The sequence below is a fragment of the Setaria viridis genome, chromosome 3 (assembly GCF_005286985.2).
Source record: "Setaria viridis chromosome 3, Setaria_viridis_v4.0, whole genome shotgun sequence".
NCBI classification, from domain to species: domain Eukaryota; kingdom Viridiplantae; phylum Streptophyta; class Magnoliopsida; order Poales; family Poaceae; genus Setaria; species Setaria viridis.
Genome location: NC_048265.2, coordinates 5,829,924 through 5,846,028, shown reverse-complemented (window position 1 = coordinate 5,846,028; position 16,105 = coordinate 5,829,924). Strand labels below are relative to the sequence as shown.

Here is a 16,105-nt window from a genome sequence, read left to right as displayed (position 1 = left end):
TTCCTGCTGCCAATTCAGATTTCTTTTTCTCTCACTTGTGCTCCCAGCTTAATTAATTAGTAGGTGTTCAAAATGCCAATTATATTTGTGCTGCAACAAAATGGATAAATACGAGTAATGTTGCAGCAACAAAAGGCGGGGAAAGAAAAAGAAATCAAATACAAATAGTATATATACTGCATAATGCTAAATAATAACCGTTTGGAGAGGAAAAAAAAAATCAGTGCAGCGACTGCCAAGCCCTAATTACAAGGGCATGCGACTACCACGAAGAGATTTCGGGGGTGTTTGGGAACACCGTGCTAAACTTTAGCACATGTCATATTGGATGTTTGATACTAATTAGGAGTATTAATATAGTCTAATTACAAAACTAATTGCAGATGGAGTCTAATTCGCGAGACGAATCTATTAAACCTAATTAGTCCATGATTTGACAATGTGGTGCTACAGTAACCATTTGCTAATGATGGATTAATTAGCCTCAATAGATTCGTCTCACGAATTAGACTCCATCTGTGCAATTAGTCCTTCTAATTAGCTCATGTTTAGTCCTTCTAAATAGCATCCGAATATCCGATGTGACCCTACTAAAGTTTAGCACCTCGTATCCAAACACCCACTTCTCTTCACGGGACCGGAGTAGTTGCAACATGTGTCTCGTAAGTCATGAGTCATGACATCCAGTGTCCTATCAGGTACAGTTTGGGGGGCACTGCAATCATTGTTGCGAAGGATCGGAGTAGTTACATTCTGCATTGCCATTTCTACAATTAACCATGCTTGAAACACATGTTCTTTTTCTTGCATTTTGAAAGAACATTTGATTAGTACACAGATTGGTGGATTAAAAAGCATATACGTACTGGATTACTGGCACTGGAAGATAGATTATTCCAAGAACAGTTCCACTAGAAGATAAAGTATACCACTAGAGGAAGTAGGAAAGACTACTTAAATTAGCTAAGTTTATTGTGCGAGACAAGTACCAGCCACTGATGTGTACATTATTCGTTTGTAAAGGCAAGAATATACACACTGGTACTCTCCACATGCAGGTCCTTTACATCGTGCGCATTTTTCTTCCAACTATAAACGTTTTAGCAAGGACAAAAGGAGCTAGGTTTGTTGCTCACTAATGAGCAGTACATTAATTTGAGGAAGTCTTGAAACTTTTAGTTACTCGTTATAACATGCTATGGAAACCTTGGTGGGGATTGTTGTGATGGATGTAGACTCTTTACTGGATGATTGTTATGGTACACTCATTTGCTCTGTCTGATTAAATGTAACCACTTGAGGAAAATTTACTGTAGATTAATGTGCACTTGTAAAAAACATAAAAATGGATCACTTAGGATAGGAGACGATGGTAGCTGCTGGTCGTTAGACTGGTTACATCTTTTCCCTAACCATAAGTCAATGACAAAAGCGGTCTGTTGGCTGGTACAATAATGCTGAAGCTTCAGAAACCAGTTTTGTACTTGGAACAGTTGCGCCGGCCGGCTTGACACGCATTTTGCTTTCCGAATTACTCTTCGGAGTGCCGCTAGCTGCCTCTGCCCAACGACCCATCTTTCTTTTGAACGCGTGGATGGCGACTAATCGCTCGCTTACGGGCCAAGATCTCAATCTAGTACTGATGCTATTGCTACCAGAGAGCACTAGAAAAAAGGAGGTTGTTGATTCATATGCAAGAAGAAGAAAGAGGCTTGCTTGAGGTGCTACGCGGCTTCCATTTCTCCATGTTTTGAGCCCATCTCTACCTTCGCGCCAATATGATAATAGTGTCGGCAGGATGCAGAGGCCATACCGTGGATAAAGTGTTTGAGCGGCGTTTCAGCGTCGCGCTAAGAGATGGTTTCCCTACACGATTTCTATTGTGATCCAAATCCTAGTTTACTTGTGGGAAAGCGAAGATTACATGTAGGTTTATCTGCTTTTTGCAACGGATGGTTTTCTTGATGCTACTTTTATGTACAGTATTTTGGAGCGAAAATTTCTCACCATGTCACTCACTCAAATTTCTTGCAGGAAGTGCAGATGTTTCTACACACATGTTTGGGCTACCGTGGGCTAACTCACCCGAACTGGAATGGATTCTAAAATGAAGCCCAAAGCAGCACACACACATGGGCTACTCTCCGCCGCCTAAGCAAAGACGGCCCAAACAGACTACATTATCTTGCAAAAACGTTGAACTAGTTTATTCAGAATGTTGAGCTAGATTTAAAGAAATGTTGAATATAGTATTTCTAAATGTTGAATATACTAGATATGCATTTACTCATGTTATTTTTAATTTTTTTTAAAAAAGTGAATATCACCAGCTTTAAGAATATAACGAGACCGAGAAAAAAAATAAGGAAGAAGTTACTAACATACCCACGTGATGACGGATAAATTCGTGTGTTCTGTGTTGTTTATGCGCTCCGTTCACACTCGGACATCTTTGTTTTTGTTGAAGCGAACGGCTGACGCAACGGACGAACAAAGAACAAATGACTCTTTGTAGTTTGTGGGCTCTTCTGGGCAAGTTAATGGGCTGCTGTTGGATTATAGGTATCAGAGTATCAGAGGGACATTAGGGAGACTCCCAGCAATGCCTTTCTCCCCTGTTCTGTGTTCATGGTTGGCTCACTTTTTTCTCTCTCTTTTGTTTTCAGAAATTAGTCTCGATTCTTTGGTACATTCTGCTCCTCTTATTTTGCTGTTATCATTACGATCGAGATTTGGCGGTTGACAACGTGTTGGAATCTGATTCCTTGTGTGCAAATTAGCACATTATGTGTTGACAATTGCATGGAGAAGAAGCTGATTCATCAGGCTTCCGCTCCCTTACTGCTTGTTTACGACAGCATGCTGCTGCCTGCTGGTCCAAGGGAGAGTCAGGGTGTAGACATGGAGACAAAGGGGGTGTTTGGGAGACTGGGGCTAAACTTTAGCCCTGTCATATTGGATGTTCGGATGCTAATTAGGATGACTAAATATGAGCTAATTACAAAATTAATAGCAGAACCCCGAGGTTAAATCGCAAGATGAATCTATTAAACCTAATTAATCTATCATTAGCGAAGGGTTACTGTAGCACCACATTGTCAAATTATGGACTAATTAGGCTTAATAGATTCGTCTCGAGATTTAGCCTAGAGGTTGTGCAATTAGTTTTGCAATTAACCAATATTTAATACTACTAATTAGTGTCCAAATATCCGATGTGACAGGGGTTAAATTTTAACCCCTATGTGCCAAACACCCTAAAAGCCAAGAGCTGCCTGGCGAGGCCGGCACTGGTTAAATTTGCCCCAATGCCTTTGCTAATCGGCTCGACAAATGAGATGCTGCATCTTTATACTCGAATCATCGTGATTGTTTCATCTTCTAAGGATTTGGTTTGGAAGTAGCTGCAACATCCGACGCTTGCTCGTCTAGTTGGACGGCGGCGAGGTCTTGGGCGAAATCCACTCGAGCACGAGGACGGCGGCACCACGGCTGCCATTGATGATGTGGATGAGGGCGAGCTTTACGGCGGAGCCTGCGCCGACCACATGGTCGTCGCCACAGGTGACAGGCCGCTCCGACTGGCACGTCCGCAACATCGCGCAGGCGCTCCTGTGCAAGGCACGTACTCCCCTGAATTTCCCCCATCCTCTGACTCCCCTCGTAGAAGATCTAGCGAAAGGAAGGTTCCCGTTTTGCCTGGGACATCCACAACCAGCGTGATTCTTGGTGATTTGTTCTGCCTTGGATTTTTTTGATTAGGGATCATTTAATTTTTCGCCATTAGCTCCACCATTTCCTGGATCACTAACATCTACGATATTATAAACATCATGTTTGTTGGTTCAGTCCTTCTATATTAATAGAAATGGCACAATCCGTGCCGTTCGTTCAAAAAAAAATGTTTGTTGGTCCAGTCTGCTCGAGATCATCCAGAAACTATACTATTACCTTGAGCAATCAAACTATGCTGTTCGTCCCTGCTCGCGTCGCCATGCTGTTCGTCCGTCCGTCCACTGTTTCTTTTTGCATGCGTTCCTCTGTACTACATGTTGCTATGATGCTATCCCATAACCAACTGGCAATTGCTACTGCTGTGGATGTGCAGGGTGTTATGCCAGCTCTTCTTCATGTTCGTTCCGGTCGAGCAAATGGGGCCGCTCCATCGCGAGGTCAATTTGCTTCCTTTTGAATTTCATTTTCGGCGGCGGCGTTCGCCTTTAATTTGTCACACTGCTAAGGAGTGCTAGCTTGGGTAAGTGCAGGTTCATATGCAAATATGGGCTCGGCTACTTCCCCGTTACTCTGCATGTGGACCACTACGAGGCCTTTGATCCCAAAGGAGCTTACGGTACAATGCAACTTACATCAACCATGACACGTACTCTGTATATTACAATGCCTCGTCCAAGGAAAATGAACTAATTAAAAATATATGTCCTTATGTTTGGTGGACATCTAATATGAGAGGCTACGCAAAATAAGAGAATCTAGTAGCATCAGGAAAACTCTAGACCCTAACAATCTACCACATACACTTAGGTGGTATCCGAAAACTATATCGAAATAGTATTAATTAACATTTTCTAGATTACATAAGCTGCTCTTCATTCTCCAACAAAATAAATTATTAAAATAAACTAGATGCATGGAAATTGCTATTTCTGACTTGCTGTAAACATATATAATGGCCTGCTAACAAGTATAGAAGCAATGGAAACTACTCCCTCCATCCCAAATTGTAAGTTATTCCAACAATCTTGGAGAGTCAAAGTATCTCAAGTTTGACCAAATTTATAGGATAATATAATAACATTTATGATGTCAACTAAGTATCATTAGATTTTTCATCAATTATATTTTCATAGTATACCTATTTGATGTCATAAATCTTTATAATTATCTTTATAATTTTGGTCAAACTTGAGATGCTTTGACTCTCCAATATTCTTAAAATGACTTACAATTTAGGATGGAGGGAGTATTTACTTCGCTCTTTATTATGTCATCTCTTTCCTCTAGGTGTGCACAACATTTTACATCGTGTCGCAGTATTTGGTTACGAGCCGCACTCAATAATGCCAGTAGGCGCATGGGCGTTGACAGACCTCGCTTCATGCATACCTGTACGAAAGATGAAGATATTAACGGGCAGCACCGTAAAATCCTTGAATGGTTACATTCATTCCCAGAATATATAGTTTGTAAGAATGCTTGATATGGTCGTGTCGCATTCATTTTCTAAGTTTTGCTATATTATGCAGGTATTCTACATCCCATTCATGAGGCAAATATGGGTGTGGCTTGGTTCAGTTCCAGCTACGAGAGAAGTTTTCTGCTCCCACCTTGCTGATGGCTACAGTCAAGAAAAGGTTTCGTGAAGATCGTGTCAAATGCCCTTTAGTGCCTGTTTTCTGCTTTGGACAGGTACACCCCAATTTCCAACCGACCCAGATTATGTCAAATGCTTAATGGGCGGGCAATAATATGGACTGAAGTACTATGCAGCTAATGAAAACACTCATTTGCAAATTTTAGCCTTTCTCATGATTGAAATTTCATTGAAGTCCGCTCCTTTTTTCTTTCTAGAGTAATGCATACAAGTGGTGGAATCCAGATATCAAATTACTTACCAGGATTTAAACAGCATTGAAATCCCTTCCGGTTATCTACTGGGGGAAGTTTGGGTAAGGTGCACCTACAGACGTCCTATTCTCTTCCTTAGACCTGCTATTCCTTTATGTGAGCTGCACGTGTAATGTATTGCCATTTTCTTCCAATCTTATTCTGTGACACTAAATGCAGGACGCCAATACCATACCCATCCCCCGTGAATGTTTTTATTGGAAAACCTATCCTTGTTGAGAAAAAGGGTCAACCTACAACTAATGAGGTACGGTACTGTTATGTCAAACATAGAATTTAATAATCAATCATGAGTATATTTGATTACAAAATTAGTTTCAAGAACATTGTAATTTTCTTATGCTTATAGATTGATTTAAAGAAATTAATATTGATCAAAGTTGTGCTCTGCGTCCCAGATCGATGATACTATTTATGCTAGTGGGAGGCAACGTAAAATAACACAAGCAGGACAGTCCTGAATTATACAGCGGTTGGTCTAAGTTATGTATCATTTAAGATAATTGAAAATGGATATAATGCATACATGTGGCATCACTTTAGGTGGTGAATACATACATGTACTCAAGAAAAAAAATGTGCATAACAAATTCTCTGAAAAATAACAGAAAATATTAATAGCATTTTAAAATACATATTAATTGAAATTTATGAAGACAAGTATAGGCAATTAACCCGGACCGTAGGTTGATATACTAGTCCATATAGGTTGCATCGTCCATGGTCCGTGAATCTGAATAGCACAAACTCATCATTTGGGTAGTTGAGTGATTTCTTCAAATAATTCTCCAAAATTTTTGACTTCTAATGAAAAGCAGATTTTCGAATATTCCCAAACTACTATGGACGGTTTATCTGGTTTCATCCTAAAGACCGAGAATAAGAATACAACCTATTGCCTCCTAGGAGGTTAAGAGGTCACTGTGTGTATCTTATCTTTTTCTTTAGCAAAGTCGTTATTATGCCATTTAAGGACGACATTGTGGACCTATCCCCTAATTATGTCACATACACCAGTCATGTGCTCTAAATGAGTTGGTCGATCGCTGTATCTATCTCCAAGAGACCAAGAACAGAGAACTGATGCGACAAGAGACGTGCTACCATGGGGTATATGGGAATTGAATGTGATGTAAAATGTAGCATTTCATCATTCAAGTTCAATGTTTTACGTGACACTGACAATTATGTTAAACTGTGATGGATAACCCTATTCCTCAAACCAAATATGACAAATGTGAGAGTGATAAGGTGATATATATAGATCATCATATTCCTTAAACCAAATAACCGTTACTCTTTTGTCATCAATTTCCTACCTTGTTATCCACTCATCATTAAAATTCATTGGCCTAATTTGGTCTAGGACACCTTTTGAATGTCAATTTTGATTAAAAAAAGACATTATTCTTTTGCGGGTTTAGAAGGTTGACACCTTCCTTTGTGGCAATTAGTTAGCTGATGGACACTGAATTAATATTATAATCACTTTGAGCGCCTTCCTTGTGTGCGCACGCATCGCCTTCCTTGAATTCATCTTGCTTTGGGGCTTGTGCTCAGATTCGCATGGCCGTTTCCTGCAAATTATGATGTTGAAGAAAAAGGACAACTAGCATCTACAATTTAATGGTTTACGTACACTTTCTAGCTCAAACGGACAATCTGTCCTGCTGCTGCCGGTTGCTTGCAGGTAAATGAAGTCCATCAACAATTTGTCACCGCGCTGCAAGAGCTGTTCGAGAAGAACAAACCCAAAGCAGGATACCCCGACCTCCATCTCCAAATCATGTGACTTGATATTGCAAATGGTTTCACCACTTGATCAACTGAGCGGTGTGTTTGAATTCAAATGTCGTGTAATTTGAGCAAATGGACTCAAGTCGTGCACCTTTTCTTTTTACCACGGAACTTCTGCAGACGCTATGTGTTCCTTACATCATGTGATATTTTGATATGGATTGGGAACAATAAATTGGAAGATTTGCCTGTACACATTACTAGTGTACGTGTCGCTTCTACTGATGGCACTCTCATAGCGTGAATGGCCTGGTAGCATTTGAGAAAATACATAGGAGTGGTATCCTTTGCAGCAGGCCGTCACTGATTTATACTCTAAAACAGGTAATAATGATGTGTCTGCCATCACCACCGTACCACTTTACCCATTGCGATCTGCTTTTTTTTTCTCATTCTGGATGAAAACTAACTTGAATTTTTTTTTGTGAAAAGTAAAAACAGAAATTTTCATAATGTAACTTGCACGAAAGTGGAGCTATCACGTTGCAACTGAATATTGCTTGGATCAGTGAATTCGTAGGGATGCAGTGAACTGACAGACACTGGTTCGTCAGTCCCAATACCATGTGTAAACTTTCAGTAAAAAGTTTGCAAATGGATCTTTACATCAAAGCGATTTTAGTCCATTACAGATAATCCCAAAGTAAGACGAGAGTTCTGGAAACTAGAGGATGTTACAGGAGGAATAGAAAAACGATCTCACAGTATCGTGGATCATGGTACCAGACCATCGAGTTCAGAGGCTCTTCATGGGTTTCTGCGACAGGTTCCTCCGACGTGTCTTTACTAGCGAGGTCTCCAACTCCTGCAGAGGATTCTAAGCATTGTGACTCAATAGAAGAGAAGATGAATTGAATTTGAAATGATATAAACAAAAATGAAATCCTAGTAGCCGCTGACCACCTATACACAAATCCATCTCAATTTAGGGGGTGTTTGGGAGAGGGGTGCTAAATTTTAGCACCCCCATTTTAGTCACTTTTAGCCACTAGTGCTCCCAAACACCTAGGCTAAAATGGAGGGGCTAAATTTTAACCCCCCATAATCCATTAGCCCCTCAAGAGGTGCTAAAATGGACTAAAGGGGCTAAAAGTGGTCCCCCTATCCAAAATTCCTTCCCTTGCCCCTCTCTCTCTCCTCCCTCTCACTCCTCCAACATGGGTAAATAGGTCTTTTGTCAACATAAGTGCTAAACTTTAGCCCCTTACCCAAACACCCCAAGGGCTAAACTTTAGCCTCAACATTTGAGAGGGCTAAAGTTTAGCCCAAGGCTAAATTTTAGCCCCTCCTCCCAAACAAGGCCTTAAGAACATGCGGAGGGATTAGTACTGTAACTGAACCATGCATTTGAACAGAACATGCGACTTCGGTCTGTAAGCTTTATAAACAAATGCTCCAGATGAAGACACAAATGCTGTTTATTTCCTGGAAAGGTTGTAAAATTAATTTCTCACCACATTTATCTGGATAATTTGGTTCCCAATTGAATTGTCAGTACACTTTCTTCTCAATTGAATTGTCAGTACACTATCTTGTGTATGGCAAAATGGACATGAAACAAATATGATTTTACATAGAAATTCATGTGCCCTAGGTAGATTGGAACACCTGACAACAGCAAATTTTATTGATATTTAAATCCTACAATGAAGCATTAATACTACTAGCGTTAAAAGCCTAAAACAATTCAGGTTGGAGAATGACAAACTATTGTCAAGTTTCATTTTCACGACATGAAACAAATCAAATAAATATTAAGTGAAGTACTATACTCCCTGGAGTTAGGAACCAACTTTGACAACCAATAATTAGAAACATAATATACCATTTATCAATAATTAGAGACATAAGATACCATTTATCTGCACAACAACAATAAAACACAATTATAAGTGCACTGACCTGAACAGAAGTATTAGGAGACACCTCTTTTGACCAAATGCTTTCTAAATCATAATATTCTCTTGCCCTTTCTTCAAGTGCATGGATGATTATGCTTCCTGAGATAACCAAAGATTTTACACGTATAAGGCATAAAACTCGCCATTAATCAATCATGTAGAACAACTTCGGCTAGTGTGGAGCTGAAATGATAGAAGGACAAGCCATGAAACTAAAGTTTGGTATCCAATATGCTCTATTTTTTGGATAGTATGTTACTAACATCAAATTTTGGCTTCTACTTCTTATGTTGCCATGCAATCCCCTAGATTACTACTATAATGATACTTAATCTACTCCGTCATTGCTGTATACTCCAGACAGCAAGCACTGGAAATGTAGCATTGATAATCAAATTAATCACGTTAACCGATGCTCACGTTTGTGGGTCAAATTGTACCCCAAAATGTAATTGGATTCTCAAAAATGATTTCAAGCTCCATAAACAATTTAATGACCAGCTTCTCGATAAAATGGAAAACAAATTGTAGTCACAGAAAGATCATTGCAGTCCCACTGTTGAACTTCTAACTTGACAAAAATTAGAGTACACCAGCATGAAGTTGAACCTCAAAGTGAAACCTTTGCTAATGAAATTCAAACTTGGTTGATTTTTGGAAACAGATAGGAAGTGAGAGAAGAATAGCAAGATAACAAACAACTCAAAACTTAAGTTAGTTCACTTGGTAAATAAGGAAAAATTATCAAACCAGAATAACGTACACGTAATCAATCACAATTACGACATCGATGACAAGATAAAGGTTCAAGGTGGAGCATTTCGTCATAACTCTATTTCAGTTAATAACATAGTCTCTGTAGAAGCACAACACGAAAATTGGGAGAAGAAACATGTTTTGTGCCATCAATCAGACGATACATTAAGAGACTATTTTAAACGCTATGCAGCTTTCACAAAGTGGAGGGATGAAAATATAAGATGTTGCTGTTACCTGAATCGATGACAACCCACTTTCCAGCTTGCTGACCTTCCACACTTGGCATCAATATTCTGTCAGAGCCCTTCTGCTTCTGCTTTATCTGTAACAAGATAGGAACAGACTCAATACCATGTCCATATACATATTTTCCGTGGCAGCCCAACTTCACAATGTAGTCTAGACACAGATGGGGAGACTTAAAGAACAAACATACGCAGTCTCAAAAAAAAAAGAACAAACATACGCTACATGTCGACATAATAGAATAATATTTACAAAAACATGAACAAATAATAACCATTATAATTAATCAAAATGAAAGAGGAGCCAGTGGAGAAGAATATTTATATATTGATGTCAATATAATAGAATAATATTTAAAAAACATGAACGAAATAATAATCATTATAAGTAATCGAAAGGAAAGAGGAGCCAGTGGAGGAGAACATTTATATATTGACTAAAGATCACATTTTTCACTCATAGCACTGCCGAATCTGGTTGTATATCTCTTCTGCTACTGGTGTATGTCAAAGGTGCAGTCAAATAAGCTGCTCAACAATGACCCTATTTGACTTATATCAGCATGAGGTTGATGTATTCCAATACATGCTAAGGGAAACGTCTGCCTAATGTGCTGAAAATAGAATTGGAGCATGGAGCAGTTCAAGGGTTGGTGATATGATGAACCATGAAAGAGCATATCCCCGCATATGAGAGCTAACACTGGGTACAACATTCTTAATTTGAAATGATGAGAAAAAAAATTACACGTCCAAGACAAGTCTCCAAGACAAATGCGCAGGTATATGCATAATGGAATTATATGGAATCTTAAGCCTATGGTTTTTGTACTGCTGATTCTGGAGCTAACTCCAGTTGCTTAGTGAGAAACGTTTCTATCTTACCCATGAATGCACATCCGTTACTTTGAATTATACTAACCCCAATCCAGTTACCAAATAAAATGCATCTTCAAACACCGGATATTATTGATGCGGGAAATAGTGACTTTATTGGGTACAAAAGTTAATGAAACAAGCAGGATCCAAATCTTACACGTCAATATGTAACAAACCACCAAGAATTACATTGGTGTGGTCAGCATTGTAGGGTAGGCACAACTGAGCTAGGATGGACCATATGTACATCTGGATGAAATTGAAATACCAGATGTACATTGGGATATTAATTTTCCTTCATTAAATTGAAATTGAGATTGAATTAATAAAAACAATCACAACCCCAGGGTAGTTTCTAAATGATCTTGAGCAGACGAGACTAACAAACAAAATTCATAGGACCTGAATTGCCCTGGGGATTCGTTGATCTGAGTGGATTGTTTATTGAGCAAGGCTTCCAACCTACCCACCAATATGAAGCAATAAATTCCAACTACACCCATTCCAATCCAATTGCCGAATGAAACCCTTATAAAATCCTAGATGTAGGTCCAGGAAATGGTGGAACTAACGGCAACAAACCAAAGACCTTGCAAGTTCCTAATCTTACAATCCAAGGCAGAATAAATCACCAAGAATAACTTTACGCTGGTTGTGGAACCTTCCTTTCGCTCTTCTGCGAGGGGAGTCAGAGGAAGGGGGGAATTCAGGGGAATACGTGCCTTGTAGAGGAGCGCCTGCGCGATGTTGCGGACGTGCCAGTCGGAGCGGCCTGTGGCAACGACCATGTAGTCGGCGCAGGCGCCGCCGTGCAGCCCGCCCTCGCCGACAGGGAAGACGCGCACGTCGCCCGCCCGGACGTCGCGCAGCACCTTCTCCACCTCCGGGAGCTCCAGCAGCGCCGCAGCCTGGGGCCGCGCGGGAGAGGCTCCGGCGGAGGAGGAGGAGAGGAGGCGCGGGAGGAGGTGGTGCGGCGGGCGCCACCGGCCCAGGGCACCGGATCGCACGGCGGGGAGCATCGTCGTCGTCGGCGGCGGACAGGTTTTCGATTGCCTTTTTTTTCTCTTTCCGTTACCAAGCGGGCAAGCGGAGAGTTGAAGACGACACGAACCAGGGGGCTATATGAAACTTTTAGGGTCTTTTTTACAAATAACCTTCCCTATTATTTTCATATAATCCCCTAATTTGGATCGCGACGAATCCAAAATAGGGGGTAATTTGTAAATATTAGGGGGTATTTTGCAAATATTCGGATCGCGATTTGATCTCGATCCAAATTAGGGGTTTATTTACAAAATTGTCAGGGGTATTTTTAAAGAAATTCCTGATCGCCATCCGACCTACGGCCAGCGGCTCGCCGGAGCGCCGCCTGACGCCGGTCGGCCGTCTTCTTCCTTGTGCCCGGCTCGCATCCGCCCGAGCTCGCCTGGACCTAGGGTGTTCGAAGCCCTAAGTGGCAGTCGGTGTTTGCCCTGAAAAGAAAACGCTGTCGCCGCCGCCGTCTCCGGCCGCCCCTCGCTTGCATCCCCTTCCTCCACACTCCGCAGCACGCCGCCGACGAGGAGCCATGGCCACGCCCGTGCACGCCGCCGCAGAAAACGGAGAGGCCAGCCTGCCTGGGGCTGGCTACTGAGATTGAGATCCCGTCCGCCATCAGCTCCCGTCCCTGCCGCGGTCGTCCGTCCTTCCACCGCCGGACCCATACCTTCTGCAGTGCTGCAGCCGTCCGCGCGCCCTTCGCTGCGGTGGCCGTCCGCCGCCGAATCCTCAAGCTCCCTACGAGGCTGAGCTCCTGTTAGTGAAGAAGCGTACCTCCTGAATCCTCAAGCTCCCTGTTGCTTTGCTCACAGCTCACGGACGGTAGTTGATGGCTTGATGCTCTGTTACTCTGCTCAAAATCTCAAATGTGTACCCTTAGGCTTCAGTTACATCTAGTGAAATGGATCTTAGTCTTTGTGAAACACTGAAATGGATATTTTTCATTGGGTTGACCCACCAAAACCTGCATCCCTACATGTCATCGAGCCCAAAATATTGAGCATGAATTTTGGATTTGCTTAAAATATAATCAGTTCCTGAACAATAACGCAAGAACCAAGAATCTCTTGCTGCATCGATGAAGCAGAGAAACATTTTTTCCGATCTCTTGCAGCAACCAAAAATGTGGTTGCAGCAGATGAAGAAAAGCCTCCTTGCCCCTCGGCGTCACCTATTCCAACAAGCATGATGGCTGTCAGGACCCATAACTTTTTCGTCCAGCCCTACTCTGATAATCCGATCCATTGCGCTATTATTATTAGATTGAGATTTTTTTAAGATATGCATAACACGTTTTCATTAAGAAGAAAGAAGTTTGGATATGTACAACCAAAATACACGACCACGCAAAAAAATAAAAAAACTTGTTAGGGATGCAAACAAAAAACACCACCACCTAAAGTATTCTAAGACGCATCAACGAGTGGAGAGTGAGATTAAATAAGCAAGATGGATGATGTCGTATATTCCATTCAATTTACGCAAATCTGTTACAAATTGCAAGAACAAACCACTTATGCATCCCGTGGCCGGTTTATTGGACAGCGAAAGTAACTCAAATAGGAGAAAGGAAACGATCGAGCACAAGGAAAACAGAGCGGAGAGCTTTATAGCTAAATAGTAGCTACTAGCTAGTTGCTTGGGGCGACGATCCTCTCGATGGCCTGCAGCGACTGGATAGCCATGCGGAGGTGGTAGGCGAGCTCGGTGGACACGGCGGAGATGGGGTTGGCGAGGATCTCCTGCTTGAGGTCCTCGTCGGCGGTGGGCACCGGCGCAGTGGGGTTCTCCTCGAAATTCTTGGCCTGCTTGCGGTAGGTGTCCATGCGCGGCGTGGTGTAGAGGCGGACGTCGTCGTCTCCGCCGCCGCCCCTGGCGGCGTAGCGCTGGCGGCCGTGGCAGGTCTCCGAGGCAAGGGCGTAGGCGCGGCCCTGCGCCTCGTAGAGCTCCTTCGTCTCCATGAGCTTGAGCAGCTGCGCCAGCTCCGCCCGGAGCGAGCTCACCAGCTTCTTGCCGTCGTCCAGGCGGTCCACCACGATGTCCTCCAGCGCGTTCTGCGCCTCCACCAGCTTGTACCCCGCCTCCTCGAGCTCGCCGGCGTCCGCCAGCTCTCTCGCCTGCCTGATCGCCTCGGCGTGGTTCCGCCTGGCGATCTCGGCCTGCACCTCCCGCGCCTTGCTGCTCTCACCAGGGGCCTGGGATGGGCTCGGGGTGCGCCGAATCTGGATGTCCTGCGGGACCTGGGGATCCTTGGGCCTTCCCTGGGCCGTGAAGCTGTGCTGGGCCTCGGCTAGCGTCGCGTCGTACTCTTCTTCTTCGAATTTGTCGCTCACGTCCTTGAGCTTGAGGGTGATGACGACCCTCCGCCCTTCTCCGGCAAAGAGGGTGCCGAACTTGATGGTGATCTTGCCGGAGGTGGCGGCGTCAGGGATCGTCGTGTAGTCGGTGCCGCGGGCCACCTCGATGGTGTCGGTGTCGCCCACCTCGCTCGGGTCCGTCTTGGGGTTGGGCGTGAAGGTGAGCTCCACGTCCTGCGCCACCACCGTGAGGAGCCCGGCCAGCAGCTGCGAGAAGGGGACGCTCGCCTGGGACCCGTCCGGCACCGAGCTGAACGTCCCGCCGGGGGATCTCCTGGCGATGTCGCTCATCAGCTTGTGGTCGGTGTGCTGGCCGAAACCGAACGAGTAGACGGTCACCTGGCCTGGGTCGACATCGCCGGCGTTGTCCCCAGCGTTCTGGTGCCCGTCGGACATGAGGAAGATGTTGGCCGTGCGGGCCTTGGTGTGGACGCGGCCGGCGAGCACGGCCAGCCCGGTCTCGAGGCCGGCTCTGATGTTGGTCGGGCCGCGGGCCTCCAGGCCGTTGACGAGAGCCTTGAGGTCGTCCTGGGCGGCGGCGGTCACGGACCGCAGCGGGTTGCGCCTGGTGGCACCTTCGGAGAAGGTGACGATGGAGAGGCGGTCAACGGGGGTGAGCTTCATGATCACGAACGCCATGGCTCTCTTCATGCTCTCGAGCTTCTCCTCGGCCATGGTGCCGCTCACGTCGAGCACGGCCACCAGGTCCAGCCCCTCCCTCACGGCGGTGGAGGATGTCGCGTTGATCTCCACCTCGGCCGTCACCGTGTCCGCCGTCAGCGCCGCATCGTCCTTGAAGTACTTGGCTGGCTTGATCGTCACCAGGCCCTTGGTCCTCCCTGAACGCAATCAAATCAATCTATCATCTTCTCTGTATCGATCCATTCATACATGGAGTCAGGAGAATGATGGACGGTACCAGTATTGGAAGCAGAAGGTTTCTCATCGTCGTTGAATGCCATTACCGAGCCTTCCTGCTACGACCAGCAAGGAGGGGTCGAGAAGGAGGAGGGAGGAAGGAGATCCAGAGAGGGAGAGAGAAGAGGACACCTTCTATCTGAGCCCAATGAATGTTACCTCACTAGATATACACATCCAATTATATAGAAAATCAGAAATGGATGACCTGGATAGATGCTGCAATGACTTTGTTTTGTTATGACTCACGACACAATTTGTTTACAGGTCCCTTTAACAAAAGGACCCGGAAGACTCGGTTAAGATCAGACGAGTTTACTAACAATAACATGGTCTATGGCTCTATGCTAGCGTCAAGTCAAAAACAAAGCATTATTCCAGTGACCTAGACTTAGTCCTTTCTTTAAACATTTGTTATACAAAATAATAATATACGCCTTTTTTTTAAAAAAAAGTAAAAGTGAATCAAACAACCTTGATATATTAAGTCCAGACGTCGAGTCGAGTACATGGACTTCAACATGTAATTAGTAATTGAGATCAGAGAAGGCAATGAAACATTTTA

At 43.6% G+C, this 16,105-nt stretch overlaps 2 protein-coding genes and 1 pseudogene across 2 annotated transcripts; 1 reads left to right on the top strand and 2 right to left on the bottom strand.

The window, feature by feature from the left end:
* The first annotated feature begins 3,510 nt into the window (after positions 1–3,510).
* On the top strand, positions 3,511–7,672 carry LOC117848975 (diacylglycerol O-acyltransferase 2D-like; annotated as a pseudogene).
* A 294-nt stretch (positions 7,673–7,966) lies between these two features.
* LOC117847208 (protein Iojap-related, mitochondrial) lies at positions 7,967–12,316 on the bottom strand. The gene is made up of 4 exons (XM_034728375.2): positions 11,950–12,316; positions 10,338–10,425; positions 9,346–9,443; positions 7,967–8,248 (listed from the first exon to the last, which is right to left on the bottom strand). The coding sequence occupies exons 1-4, from the start codon at positions 12,244–12,246 to the stop codon at positions 8,180–8,182; spliced, it is 552 nt and encodes a 183-aa protein (XP_034584266.1). The 5' UTR covers positions 12,247–12,316; the 3' UTR covers positions 7,967–8,179.
* A 1,385-nt stretch (positions 12,317–13,701) lies between these two features.
* LOC117850114 (uncharacterized) lies at positions 13,702–15,762 on the bottom strand. Its single transcript, XM_034731903.2, has 2 exons — positions 15,542–15,762; positions 13,702–15,461 (listed from the first exon to the last, which is right to left on the bottom strand). The coding sequence occupies exons 1-2, from the start codon at positions 15,582–15,584 to the stop codon at positions 13,897–13,899; spliced, it is 1,608 nt and encodes a 535-aa protein (XP_034587794.1). The 5' UTR covers positions 15,585–15,762; the 3' UTR covers positions 13,702–13,896.
* Between the last annotated feature and the right edge of the window lie 343 nt (positions 15,763–16,105).